The sequence below is a fragment of the Scardinius erythrophthalmus genome (genome assembly GCF_964197995.2).
Source record: "Scardinius erythrophthalmus genome assembly, chromosome: 17".
Taxonomy (NCBI): Eukaryota; Metazoa; Chordata; class Actinopteri; order Cypriniformes; family Leuciscidae; genus Scardinius; species Scardinius erythrophthalmus.
In genome coordinates, this window is record NC_138237.1 from 19,976,975 (window position 1) to 19,990,251 (window position 13,277).

At 39.0% G+C, this 13,277-nt stretch overlaps 1 protein-coding gene across 1 annotated transcript; it reads left to right on the forward strand.

Annotated features, from left to right (window-relative positions):
- Positions 1-7,557: 7,557 nt before the first annotated feature.
- Positions 7,558-13,117, forward strand: LOC308706081 (thread biopolymer filament subunit alpha; the record flags this gene model as incomplete). Its single annotated transcript, XM_081391465.1, has 10 exons — positions 7,558-8,176; positions 8,287-8,498; positions 9,950-10,010; positions 10,093-10,188; positions 10,302-10,478; positions 11,371-11,496; positions 11,593-11,706; positions 11,798-11,904; positions 11,981-12,258; positions 13,032-13,117. Exons 1-10 carry the CDS (start codon positions 7,661-7,663, stop codon positions 13,115-13,117), a joined length of 1,773 nt encoding a protein of 590 aa, XP_081247591.1. The 5' UTR covers positions 7,558-7,660.
- Between the last annotated feature and the right edge of the window lie 160 nt (positions 13,118-13,277).

Genomic DNA, 13,277 nt, shown 5'->3' on the forward strand with positions numbered 1-13,277 from the left:
GAACAAGACGTGTTGCCTTTTAAGGTAAACCAAGGCGATCTTTTGAGACAGACCAGGATGTGTTAAGGGTATATAAGCTGGGCAAAAAGGAGAAGTCGGGGCCCTTCTCATATCAGACTCTGACTGATGTGTGAACTGCCTTTCTTGCAAGAAATAAAGATCTTTATAACTTTTGAAATCTCCAGCTGTTTTCCAATTATTATTTAAAGTTGTGAAAGAATTTCCACAACAATTACCACTTATTAGCATAATGAAAAGATTATTAGCAGGATAACAGGATGGAGATAAAAATCTAAAGTTAGCCATTGCTCAGTGAGGGATTGAGTTTGCTTACATGAGGCTGTCGACTTTTCATCATTTTTACCTGTTTTTAAACGTATTGCAAAATGCTAATAGAATCATGAGGGATATTGAGGAGGTCAAAAATCATTTATTTTTATAATATATGTAATATAATTTATTATGTAATATAATAATATAATACATTTTTTATACAACAATAATATTAAGAAATAGTGTATTTCTGTACATGCTGAATATAAAGATGCTTAAGATTTTAGAGAGCATTTAATTGGACAGAAAATCTGAGAAGCTGAAGTGCAGAATGAATCAAAATTGTTGATCCGTGTCGGTGGTGAAGGAGGCATATATCTTCCAAATGTGAATTTTGTCATTGTTTTGTCAAACTTGTGCGATCCAATATATCACATTAAAGTGTACTACATGATAGGAGTGACTCTTCTCACAGTGGGCTTGTTTAATGTTTTGACTCTCTTTGTGTAGTTCGGTTCTATGTATCCCTCTTTGATTCTTATCACTTATCACTTTTCCCGAACGACTGCAGGCCGGTGGTACTCGTAGTGTTTGTGGTGGATGCGACAGGCATGCAGCTTGATGTATTATGTTTGTGTATGACTGGGTTGCATAGATTCTCTTTGTGTTTTGGGTTTGTGGGTGCAGTCATCCATCACAGACGTGAGTTTATTAGGTGCCTTCATCCTGCCTGGAAAGCTATTTCCCTTGGCGCTATTTCTCCCCTCTAATGACTGTTTCAGCACTGAGGAGTGTGTAGCACTTCAGACATTTCTCTGTAGCAGTGTGCACCCAGAGCTTCATGTACATGCACATGTTAATGATGATACAAATTCAAATTCCAGCTACTGTTTTGTTTAACAAAGAAAGGTTGTTAAAGAAATAGTTGACCTAAAAATGAAAATTCTCTCTCTCACGCGTCATTCTGAATCTATATGACTTTCTTCTAGCAGTTCCATGCAATTGAAGTGCATGCCGACAAAAAGCACCATTAAAACCATTATAATAGTAGTCCATACACCTTGAGTACTGCATTCCAAGTCTTTGAAAGCGGCACAAAAGCTTTGTGTAAGAACCAGACTGAAATTGAAATTATTTTCACTGAAAACTGTCACCATTTACTTTCATGGAATAAAAAAGACAAGCTTGGACATTCTGCTATAAAATTTCTTTTATTGTGTTCCACAGAAGAAAGAAGTCATGCAGGTTTGGAACGATGATCGTTGGATTTTGGATGAACTGTTCTTTTCAGGCTAATGGAAGCAGATTTGAGAAATATTTTATACACGGAAACGAAGCTGCGAAGTGGTTCCAAGCTAGTTGATGTCTGTTGCTTGATGTTTAAGTGGCTTTTCTGTTCCAGAGCTGGTTATAAAGAACGGATCGACTGCAGTGCCTTTTGGGAGAGGATGAGTTGTACCTTGCTGTCATTAGCGACAGAAAAGCTGAGATTTATCACAACTGGTGCCTCTGATCTGGTGGATGCATTTGAGAGCGCCTCTCCATATGCTGTAGTTTGTAACATCGTAGAACATTACGGTCCACAACCTGAATTAATGAGATGCCCAAGGTGCTATTTACCTCTTCTACTCCCTAGATCGTAGCTTTTTATTTCCCCGTGGTGATAGCATTGTTGTGAGTTATGAGGATTATGTGATTGAAATTGTCATTTTTTTTGTTGCTGGGGTGAATGGGTTCACATCTTATTATACTGTATTCTGATTCGGTCCTTGCCAAGTGGTCGAATCGCTTATTGACTCTTTGTTCAGGTGAAGATCATAAGGCATAAGGCATGTGTCCAGAGCTGTCTGCCCTGGTGATCTGACTGTGAAGGAAAAGGGGACAGCTGTCACTCGACTTTAGAAAAGGTAGGCAGGACCACTAGAGAAGAAATGGAGAATTTCTGACCAGCATCTTTAGTCAGTTTGAGGTTACAGATTATAAAAACAATGTTTAGAAGTTTCTTCCTGTGTGAAAAGAGTATCAAAGAATAAACCCTGAGATTCCTCTGAAAGAGCATCAGTCATTTTCATGAAAGATCTGTTTAATAATTATAGCCAATTTTTAGCCATCTATTTGCGTTTAATCTTTTATAATTATTATTATGTTAGAGATAATCCACGGCTCGAGCATCAGAATCGAACTTTCAGACAAAAAACATGGTTTAATAATTAATATTTTAAATATGTATTGGTGTAATGCCAGGTGATTTGAATGAACTCTTCAAGGACAAGTAAGTGTCTCTTTTTTCTATTTTCTTTGTGCAGTCTGTGTTGGGGACTTAAAAAGTCAACCCTGTTACCATGAATTTGGACAAAAATCCAAAACACCATTAAATTATTATTTTTTCTAATAAATAACTAGTGTCCAGACCTGGGGTGCGTTTCCCTTCTAACGCGAATGTTCGTTGGAACGATGGTTTCGGGAAACACCAAATCGTTCAACAATGCTGATAACGACGGAACTTGCGACCATAGTTGGCTAACGATGCTTTAGTTTCTAGTTTACATGAGATGTAGACTGAATATATCCTTATCTTTAGCAAAATAAGCAAGCTGACATTCAGTACAACCCGTATTATTTATTTAGAATACATACAAATGTAATTTACGTCTTTTAGTTTGTCAAGAGATTTAAAGCACCGTTTTTGAAGAGTGCGCATGTGCGAACGTGCTCTACTACGTAAGAACGAGCCAAATATTGAGTCTGGTAATAAAGCAAAATAACTGAGAAAAATTAGAAACGGTCTTCAGATGCCATGTCTGTAACTTATGACAAAATCTAGCGTTAATTCGATCTCAAACAGGTTAATTAAAATAAGTTATTAGTCCACCACGTGCGAGACGTCATAAACCAACGTGGTTGAACGATACTTTAATTGCGACATACGGTTTCGGGAAACAGTCGTGACTAGCTAGTTGATTTCTCCAACGATGCATGATCGTACTATGGTAATTATAGCAGCGAGCTATATAGTTGTACGGGAAACCCACCCTAGGCTGGTAATGAAATGTCAGCCTTACTTTTTTAAAAGGCATAGGTAGAGGTGGCACAATGCAGTTGCTTAAAAAACATTGTCTGATAGTTTAAAACCATAAAGGAATTTACATTAAAATCACCTATTCAAAATGGAAAATCCATCCAGATGTATTTTAGTTTACAGCTACAGTATGTTTTAAGCACTGGACAGCACCATCTCTCTAGTCTAGCTGGATCTTTCTGAGGATTTGTTATAGTTGGCTGTTGTCTCATTTACATTCAAGTCCACGCGATCCCTCTCCGTTAAGTGTTTACTGGAGCACTTCATTGATTCACTTGCCGTTGGTGCTCCAAATGTTCCTTCTCGTGGGGTTTATTTGGCCGAGTGAGCAGTCCTCGTGCGTCATTAAAAATAAATGGCGAAAAATAGTAGGGGAGCACGAGTGAGATAAACGAGAACACTTTGGGGCTGCTGATTACGCGGAGTCTGAATTAAATATGACAAATTTAAGTCATTTTACCACAACTGACAGACACTAAAGTAACTGATTATTCCTAGTTTTTCAACGTGGATGGAAGATACTTTTTTTTTTTTTTTTTTTTTTTCGGGCGCGCGAGACAGTTTTCAGTTTATCTGATTGGAGCAGCGCGCGCAGGGAGTCTGACAGAACGCTTTCTGAGGTAAGACGCTTTTACCTCACGACAAATTATATTAGTAGTGAATATTTGATCTCTATCTGATAAAAACCACGGCATGCTGAACTAGGATGTTATGAAAACGTCGCAAGGGGATGTGCTTAGCCTACAACGTCAAGACAACATTTTTGCAACGTTGTGATTTATTTATTACGTCAAAAATTACGTCCGTACCATAAAACGTAAACCTTTCGACGAAAGGTTTTTACAACGTTGTAGCGGAGAAGGCTCGCTGAATGCGTAATGAATACAGGTTACGTCAGAGATCTGTGGGAAGTCGTCTTTCCAAACCAACACCTTTTCCCACAACAATTCAGTGAACGCGACTGGGCTGTTATACCAGGTACGGATAAGACATTAAATTAGCATTCTTTATCTTCCAAAAGCAATTATTGTTGTCTAGGAAGTCAGTGAATAAAATGTAATATAATTATTTACGTGTATCGTCTTTTAAGTTTTGAAACATATTTTTCTCCTTTTAAGGGTTGTCATAAGAGATGGCTAATTGAAATAAATCTGGATATTTAAAAGCAGTTCTCGTGGAATTGTAAACCTGAATTCACGGATTGTGAATAATGAAGGCATCTGAGATCACTTTTAACGGGGCATCCGAGACTAACGGGACGCGCGCGGAGAAAGTTCAGCACGTGCACCAGCCTTTCTCGTCCACCGTCGCTCTTCTGGTGCTGGGGTTGGTCATTATAGGGATTATATTAATCTCACTGACCACCTACCACTTTCACAAAAGCAAGCTGAAGAAGAGGAAGATGCTAAGGGAACAGGAGGAATTTGAGCGGGATAACTGTGGCTCCTCTGTCCCGGTCAGGGTGAAGCCCTCACTGAGCCGCTGCGTGATCGCTCGCCCCGCTCCACCGCAACATCCGCCGACAAACACTGACGCGAAACAGCGCGAGGGAGTCGTGTTTGAAGGAGTTGCTGGATCCTCATAACGGGCCGAATGAAAACTGTGGCGTTTGTGAATATGTCTTTGTTCACGTTGGGAAACATGATTGGCCTTTCTTACGATCTCCTTATGGCGGACTTTACAAAGTATCTGAATAATGACTGTCCAGTAGTTTAATAACAGCTGAACCTAATGTGTTATAAGTGGATTTGATTTGGATGGTGGGCAATCTTGAAGTGGGATTCTCTGTGGATGCTGTCCGAGGTGCTGAATAGTTTTCTGTAGGCATACTTATTTAATCCATTTAAGTTATTTGTACTTTTGAATGGTTTAAAACTAAAAGTTTAGTATTACACGTATCTATTAACTATAAATGAAAGAGCAGAATGTGTTGATTTCATGTGAACATTTGTTACATGGCTGGGGCCTGGGGGTGTAAATTGTCACTTGACCACTGGTTTAATTCCTGTTTGCCCCTCTGAGGATAATGTCATAAAACATGTCATAATACAGATATAACAACAAAGTTTGGTACATTATGATATTTAAAGGACCTATTATTAATGTATTCGATTGCTCTGTTCAAGATGTCAATGGTCACATTTGTGCCCCGGTGGGAAACCCAGCGTCCCATGTTGAATAATTAACTTTCTTGAATCACATCATAAAAGTGTAGCATTAAGTAATATTCACTCATTTTTACCTTTCTCTTTTTTAAAAACTGCCTGAGAACATACAATATATGGATTTTATTGTTTGTAATGTTTTCTCGTCGGCTACAATTGTGACCAAATTTGGAATCAAGGGTTAATCCTGTCTAATCAGAAGGGGAATGATATACTATGAACTTTACTATTCTGCTGTTAGTAACTATTATTATTAGACTGTATATTTATTTGTAAATGAAGATGAAACAATATTGCAGAGGAACTCAGTCAACTTTGTTTATCCTATGCACTTGATTTTGCCATAACCAAGCATTTAGCAGAAGCATGTGTTCATCATGCCAATATCAAAGCACATTGATCTAAAAGATCATCATTAAGATGTTTATACTTCGGATTAAAATTTATGTTATTAAAGGTACTCTTACAGTTGTGATGATTTTCTTGTACAAATAAAGCTTATTTACAGACAAATTTTGCCACATTTATTATTATTTAAACGTTTGTGCAAGATAAAGACTGTTTTCTGTATTTCTGGAGTCATCTGTGATGGCTAAGAAGACCACATGCGTGGATGGACACTCATGAAAGCTTTTTGTTTTTCCTCTGGCAAAGATTCAGCATAATCCATGCCAAACTGCAGATCATCATTTGCATTTTGTTATTGGAAAGCATGACAAAGCAGACCGTTTCCAGGCATAAATGTGTGATTTTCTTACCAGCCTGTGTATTGTCTTTAAATGAGACCACACTGCGTCTCTGAATCTGATTCTGTGTTTGAATCTGTACAATTAATCCAACATTTCATCAGTAATCTCAGTATTGCATTATCTATACGTCTTACAATACTGGGTGAAACGATGATTAACATAGAGTTTCATTTGAGAGGCTTGATAAAAATGCCAGATTAAAAGCCTGGAATCAGCTGACTGCTATTGTAACTCTTTATTTTAAAGAAAAAGAGTTGATTTCTGTAACTAAGATACAGCTCAGCTGTTAACAGAGCATAGGCTGACCCATCATTACACTCTAGAATCTGTTACAGCACGCTGCATACCTGTCAGAAACTTCATTTTATCCTTTGGGAAAAAAAAAAAAAGAAAGTATTTCACCTGCCTCTCACTGTCACAGCCATTTTGATTTATGACAGACTCGTCTTGCAGACTTGTCAGCTCAATTACATGAAATTCACAGTTTATCTCCCATGCGCGGATGAGTAAGACTACACCAATTTAAAATGTCAATAATGATGCTCTCTATGAATGTGCACAAACAAGGACATTAAATTGATCAAAAGTGACAGTAAAGACATGTTGCAAGGGAAATGCTGTCCTTTCAAACGTTCTATTCATCAAATAATCCTAAAAAAAAGTAGCACAGGTTCCACAAAAATATTAAGCTGCACAACTGTTTTTAACATTGACAATAATAATAAAAAGAATGAATGATGCAAATTTCATCAAATATAAGACAAATTCAAATTTTGCTGTAAAACGACAATAGTGTCATTATTCAGCTGAAGTTAGCTCAGTGTTGATTCAGTTCAGTTCAAAAACTGAAAAGTTCAATTATGAAACTAATTCAATTTAGCTATAAGAAGGCGACAGTGTCATGATTCAGCGCAGTTCAATGTTAATTCGAGTCCGTTCGATAACAGTGTCGATGTTGCAAAATTCGTCAATAATGAAACTAATTGCAGCTCTAGAGAAGACAATAGCGTTACCATCCAGCTCAATTCGGTTTAAGTTTTGTTCTCATCTAAAAGTGTCAGTGCAGTCAAATCGATAAAAAAAAGTGTCTTAATATAAAATGACTTTCAAAATGTCAATCATATGAGACTCTCTTTAAAAGTGCACATAGTTGCAGGGGTTTTGTTTCTCTCAATCTCACATACCAAGGCTGTTAAATTACTCAAACATGTTGGAGAGAAATCGGTGCCTGCAGGGGGGACGCTTACCTGTCTGTCCGCCGGGACATTTCACTGACAGCAAACCTTTCTGGGCGGCCCTTTAAAGAGAGCTGGGTATTTAAAGCACAATGTTGGAGCTGGGCATCCTGACTGAGCTCCTCGGCAAAGACCTGGACCCCAGCTCTGAGTGCAGATATGACAGATTCAAGCTTGCGTATCAGTGGGGGAGCCGTCAGATTTGGGGCCACATATGGAGGCAACCGTCTGTTCTCCGGAGCTAGGAGTGGTGGTGGAGGTGTTAGCATGGCTCTGTCCCGTTCTCTCGGCTTGTCGAGGGGGGGTGGAGCTGGAGCCGGTTTTGGCCTGGGAGGAGGTCTGGGTGTAGGTTTTGGGGCTGGAGCTGGCGCAGGACTGGGCGCTCTCGCTCTCGGTGGCGGATTCGGCTTGGGTGCCGGAGGAGCCAGGGCAGCGGGGATGAGGGCTGGCGCGGCTCCTCTGAGAGCCCGTCTGGGGGGCAGAGTCTTCAAAATCGGAGGCTATGGTTTCAACCCGTCCTTCATCAGCTCTACCGCTTCGGTGGACGCAGGAGCCGGGCCGGCGCTCAGCATCGATCCCACACTCCCGTCGTTGGACACGGTGCAGATCACACGCATGAAAGAGAAGGGGGAGCTGCAGGCCCTCAATGACAAATTTGCATCTTTCATTGATAAGGTGAGTTAAAAGTTTCAGGTGGGTTTATTTACAAGCATTTTTACAAATATCATGCTAAGTTCTGCTTTTACAGATAAGGTTCTAATGACCATGACTTTGTGGTTTCACAGGCCCGGTCTCTGGAGCAGCACAACGCAGTACTAAAAGCTAAGATTTCTATGTTTACCAACCCAGAGCAGGGAGGACCTGCGAGCAGTTCAATCCTTCTGACCTCCGCCATCGGAACCTATAAATCTCAGATCGACAGCCTCACCGTTACTAAAGAGGCCATCATCGCTGAGATTGAGCACTATAAAGGCATTATTGAGGATGTTCAAGCCAGGTAAATCTCTCACTGCAGCAGAAGAAATGCACATTCATGTAGAAAAATATATTGTTCAAAAGTTTGGGGTCAGTAAGAATTTCTTTCAGATTTTTTAAATACTTTTATTCAGCATCAATGCATTAAAAAAAATGTATCGAGAGTGACAGTAAAGACATTTATAATCTTGTAAAAAAGTGTTATGTTCTTTTGAACTTCTATCAAACAAAACTCTATCAGAAGAGTATTAAGCAGCACAACTTTTTGTTTAGCATTGATAACATTAAGAAATATTTCTTGAGCATCAAATCATGTTTCTGAAGGATGACACTGAAATTCAGCTTTGCCATCACAGGAATAAATTACATTTGAAAATGTATTCAAATAGAAAACTGTTATTTTAAATTGTAATAATATTACTGTTTTTTTACTGTATTTTTAATACAGTAAAAAACCCAAATACCTCAAACTTTTGATCAGTAGTGTTAAAAAAAATATAATTGATTAAAGCTAATTTTAGAAGCACTTTCATTCAATTTAAAGGGATAGTTCACTTTGAAATTAATTTTTGATATGTTTTAGCTTACCTCAAGTGCATCCAAGATGTAGGTGTCTTTGTTTCCGCAGTAGTTTCAATTTTGATCTTTTTAGGTCAAACCGTTCTTGTCTGTCAGTCATATAATGCAGGTCGATGGTCACTGTCTCAAAACACAAGCACAGAGTCCAAATTAAAACAATTCCCCATCGTCCAAATGAAACAATTCCCCATCATAAGTACACATTGATGGCCTAAGACACGAAACGAGCGGTTTTTGTGAGAAAACGAACAGTATTTATATCGTTGTTATCTCTTGAAAACGACATCTATGTATATATCTATACCCTCCCGCGCCGTCAGATCATTTGGACGTGTGTTGTTTTCAAGAGGTAAAAACGATATAAATACTGTTCGTTTTCTCACACAAACCGCTCGTTTCGTGTCTTAGGCCATCAATGTGTACTTATGATGGGGAATTGTTTAATTTGGACGATGGGGAATTGTTTTAATTTGGACTCTGTGCTTGCTCTTTGAGACAGTGACCACAGATCTGCATGAAATGACTGACAGACAAGAACGGTTTGACCTAAAAATATCAAAATTGAAAATACTGCGGAAAAAAAGACACCTACATCTTGGATGCCCTTGAGGTAAGCTAAAACATACCAAAATTTATTTTCAAAGTGAACTATCCCTTTTTTTGGTTATATTCTGTTTAACTGTTATTCATTTAGTTCTGCCTTCTTATTGGCACTTTGTGGTTTGATTTTAATACACTACATGATTTTACCATAATGAGTAAGGCATTTAAAGTTTCTCAAATTAGTCTTTATATCTTTGACCACCTGTGATTGCCACAGCCTTCTGAGTAAGAAAGGTCCAGTCAAGAGGACGTCTGCTAATATCCCTGCACATTCTCTCCTCCTTTACTCAGGTATGATGAGGAAACCTCTCAAACTAAAACTCTGGAGCTCGATTGGACTGCATTGAAAGAGGTACGAAACACACATCATCATCCATCAGGTTGTTTCCCATAGATTTACAGATGAACGAGTCTCACAAATTCTCCTCCATCAGGAAGTGGATAATCTGTACCTTTCCATCTTTGAGTTGCAAACCATCATCGGTGGTTTGGAGGATCATATTGCTCTGTCCAAGCAGGTGTATGACGCTGTGAGTCCTCCGTTTATTTCAACATGTACCTCAGTTTATTTCAGCACTGTTAAAATACACTGAATTATGAATTTCCCCAATGGCCTAAGCTTGTGTATATGTCTGTCCGTTAGAAAGTGATAGAGGTGAGAAACATTGTGACTGGTGGTGTGAAGTCAGCAGTGTCTATCTCCGTGGATAACGCAGCCCAGGCCCAGGATCTGACCTCAGCGCTGACTGAAGTCAAAGCTCACTATGAAGCCCTGGCTCAACGCAGCAAGCAGGACGCCCTCCTCTCAGTGCAGGACAGTGTATGAAACCTTTGCTCTGTTATAAGCAAGCTATACTTGAAATATTAAAGCATAGTTCTGTCATCATTTACTCACCCTCATGTTGTTCCAAACCTGTATGAATTTCTTTCTTCTAATCTAGAAGATTTTTTGACAGTTGATGGACCCCATTGATTCCATAGTATTTTGTTCCCTACTTAGTCAGTGGGGTACATCAACTGTCTGGTTACCCATATTCTTCAACATATGTTCTGTTGTGTTCAGCAGAAGAAGGTTTGGAACTACATGAGGGTGAGTAAATGATTACAGAACTGTCATTTTTGGGTGAATTATACATTTAAATAACCGGATTGTATAGGCCAATAACATTAGTTAACATTAAACACTATATATTATACCACATTATAAATATTTAAAAAATTGTAAATATAATATATACTTTTATAATGTGGTTCTAATTAATATTTGACAATTAAACTAAGTCTAATTAATAAATGTATAAATATGAATGTAAATATTAAAGATACATATAGAACACATACAACATATAGAATCTTGATGCTTAATATTAATATGTACATAATACGAACCTTTGGCGATGACTAATGTAAGACTGATGCATCCTTACATAGGGTGACCACCTGGTTATTGCTCTGTTGCAGGACATTAGATGTGATTTTGCTGGTAAATTTTAGTATTAGCCTATTTCTTATTGTGGTATTGTCATTTCAAAAGCTCCCAATTTCAGTGGTCACCCTATCCTCACATGACTTTAGTCTTACTCGAGTCATCTTTAACAAACTGCCTCCCCCAAGCGGCGAGTCCTTGTATTGCAGGTGTAACGACATAACCACATGTTTTGGGCCAGACTGAGATCCACTTACAGCCTCTTTTCGTTTGTTCGTCTGTATAGCTCACCATGATGTCTGCATCCTCTCAGCCAAGTTCTCAGACACTCACCACAGCCAAAGAGGAGCTGCGCGTTTACAAACTACAGATTGACTCTGTGCAGAGGGAGATCGACAGGCTCAAAACTCTGGTGCGTATTACTCGGGAGATTAACACTGGGGAAAAGATGTCAGATTGCGCCTTTTTTGTCATTCCTGTGAATAACTGCTGCCCTCTCCAATGACAGAACTTACAGATGGAGTCTAAGGTGGAGGAGGCAGAGTGTCACTCCAACTCCCACACGGAGACGTACCAGGATCAAGTTCTAATTCTCAGATCTCAGCTTGATGACCTCAGAAAGGTAAACTCAATTAATACTAAATGATACCCATTATTAATTAAATAAAGCTGTCAGTCAGACTCTACTAAATCTAAATGGGCATTTTCTTCAGCAAATTACTCATTACGGTCAAGAATATCAGGAGCTTCTCGCCAGCAAGATGTCCCTGGATGTTGAAATCACAGCTTATAAGAAACTCCTGGACAGTGAAGAGAACAGGTGAGGAGGTTTAACTTGAGATTAATGCGAGGTTTTGTTCACTCAACGATCACATCGTATCTGTCTCGTGGACCAGGTTGAGATCTGGAGGTGGTGTCACCGTGCACATGTCTAAGACTGTGGTCGGAGGAGGAGGAGGAGGTCTGGGTGCGGGTGCAGGAGGTGCAGGCCTGGGTGGAGGTTCCGGTCTGGGTCTCGGAGGTGGATATGGGTTTGGCGGAGGACTAGGAGGAGGTCTTGGAGGTCTAGGACTGGGACTCGGTGGAGGACTGGGCTTTGGAGCAGGAGCAGGTGCAGGAAGTTCCTTCGGTGCAGGGAGCAGTTACATGTCCTCCAGCCTGAGCAGCAGTGCCTGTAAGTATTCATACTTTCATACGTGTACACCATATGTGACCCTGGATCACAAAACCAGTCACATGTCGCACGGGTATATTTGTGGCAATAGGGTCAAAATTATCGATTTTTCTTTTATGCCAAAAATCACTAGGATATTAAGTAAAGATCATGATCCATGAAGATATTTAGTACATTTCCTACCGTAAAGATATAAAACATTTATTTTGGTGAGTGAATGCAGCACAATCGCGAACATAAATGGACAACTTTAAAGGAGATTTTCTCAATGTTTCGATTTTTTTACAGCCTCAGATTCCAGATTTTAAATAGTTGCATCTCGGCCAAATATTGTCCTATCCTAACAAACCATACATCAATGGAAAGCTTATTTCTCAATAAAAAAAAAATGACCCATGTGACTGGTTTTCTGCTCCAGGGTCACATATGTTATATACAAACAATGTGTAGTGCGCTCCAAAGGTCTGAGGCCACATTGAAAATCTGGGATTTAAAGCTGTAGATAAACTAAAAGTTTGTAAACATTAAGAACAATATAATGTAAAATGAATAAGTTCATCTTTTCACTTAAATTGTTCTGCTTATAATTCACTTATACACCATATTAAAATAGAAAAGCTATTTTTAGTTGTAGTCTCGGGCTTTAGAACCTCACTAGCTGAACTCAAATGGTAAAAAATTGCGTTTGCAAATTCTTTGATGTGAAATGTCAAGTTCGCTTGTAGTCACATTTTCCATTGTTTTCACCCAGTGTCATCCACTGTTTACTGAAGATTCACAACCTCCACTCATCAAGCCACAGAATGCTGATCTTCAACACACGGGGCATAGAAAGGAAGCCTACCATCACGCTTCATGAAGAACACCTCCCAAAAGTTCACACATTTTGACCGCCATCACGATGAAAGATTGTATGTTCATTTTGTATGGTCCAAATCCTGTATTCATTTAAACACCATATCAAAATGTCAATATGGTTTTCGCAAGATTTTGTTTATTTTCATGCATCAATTCCTGCT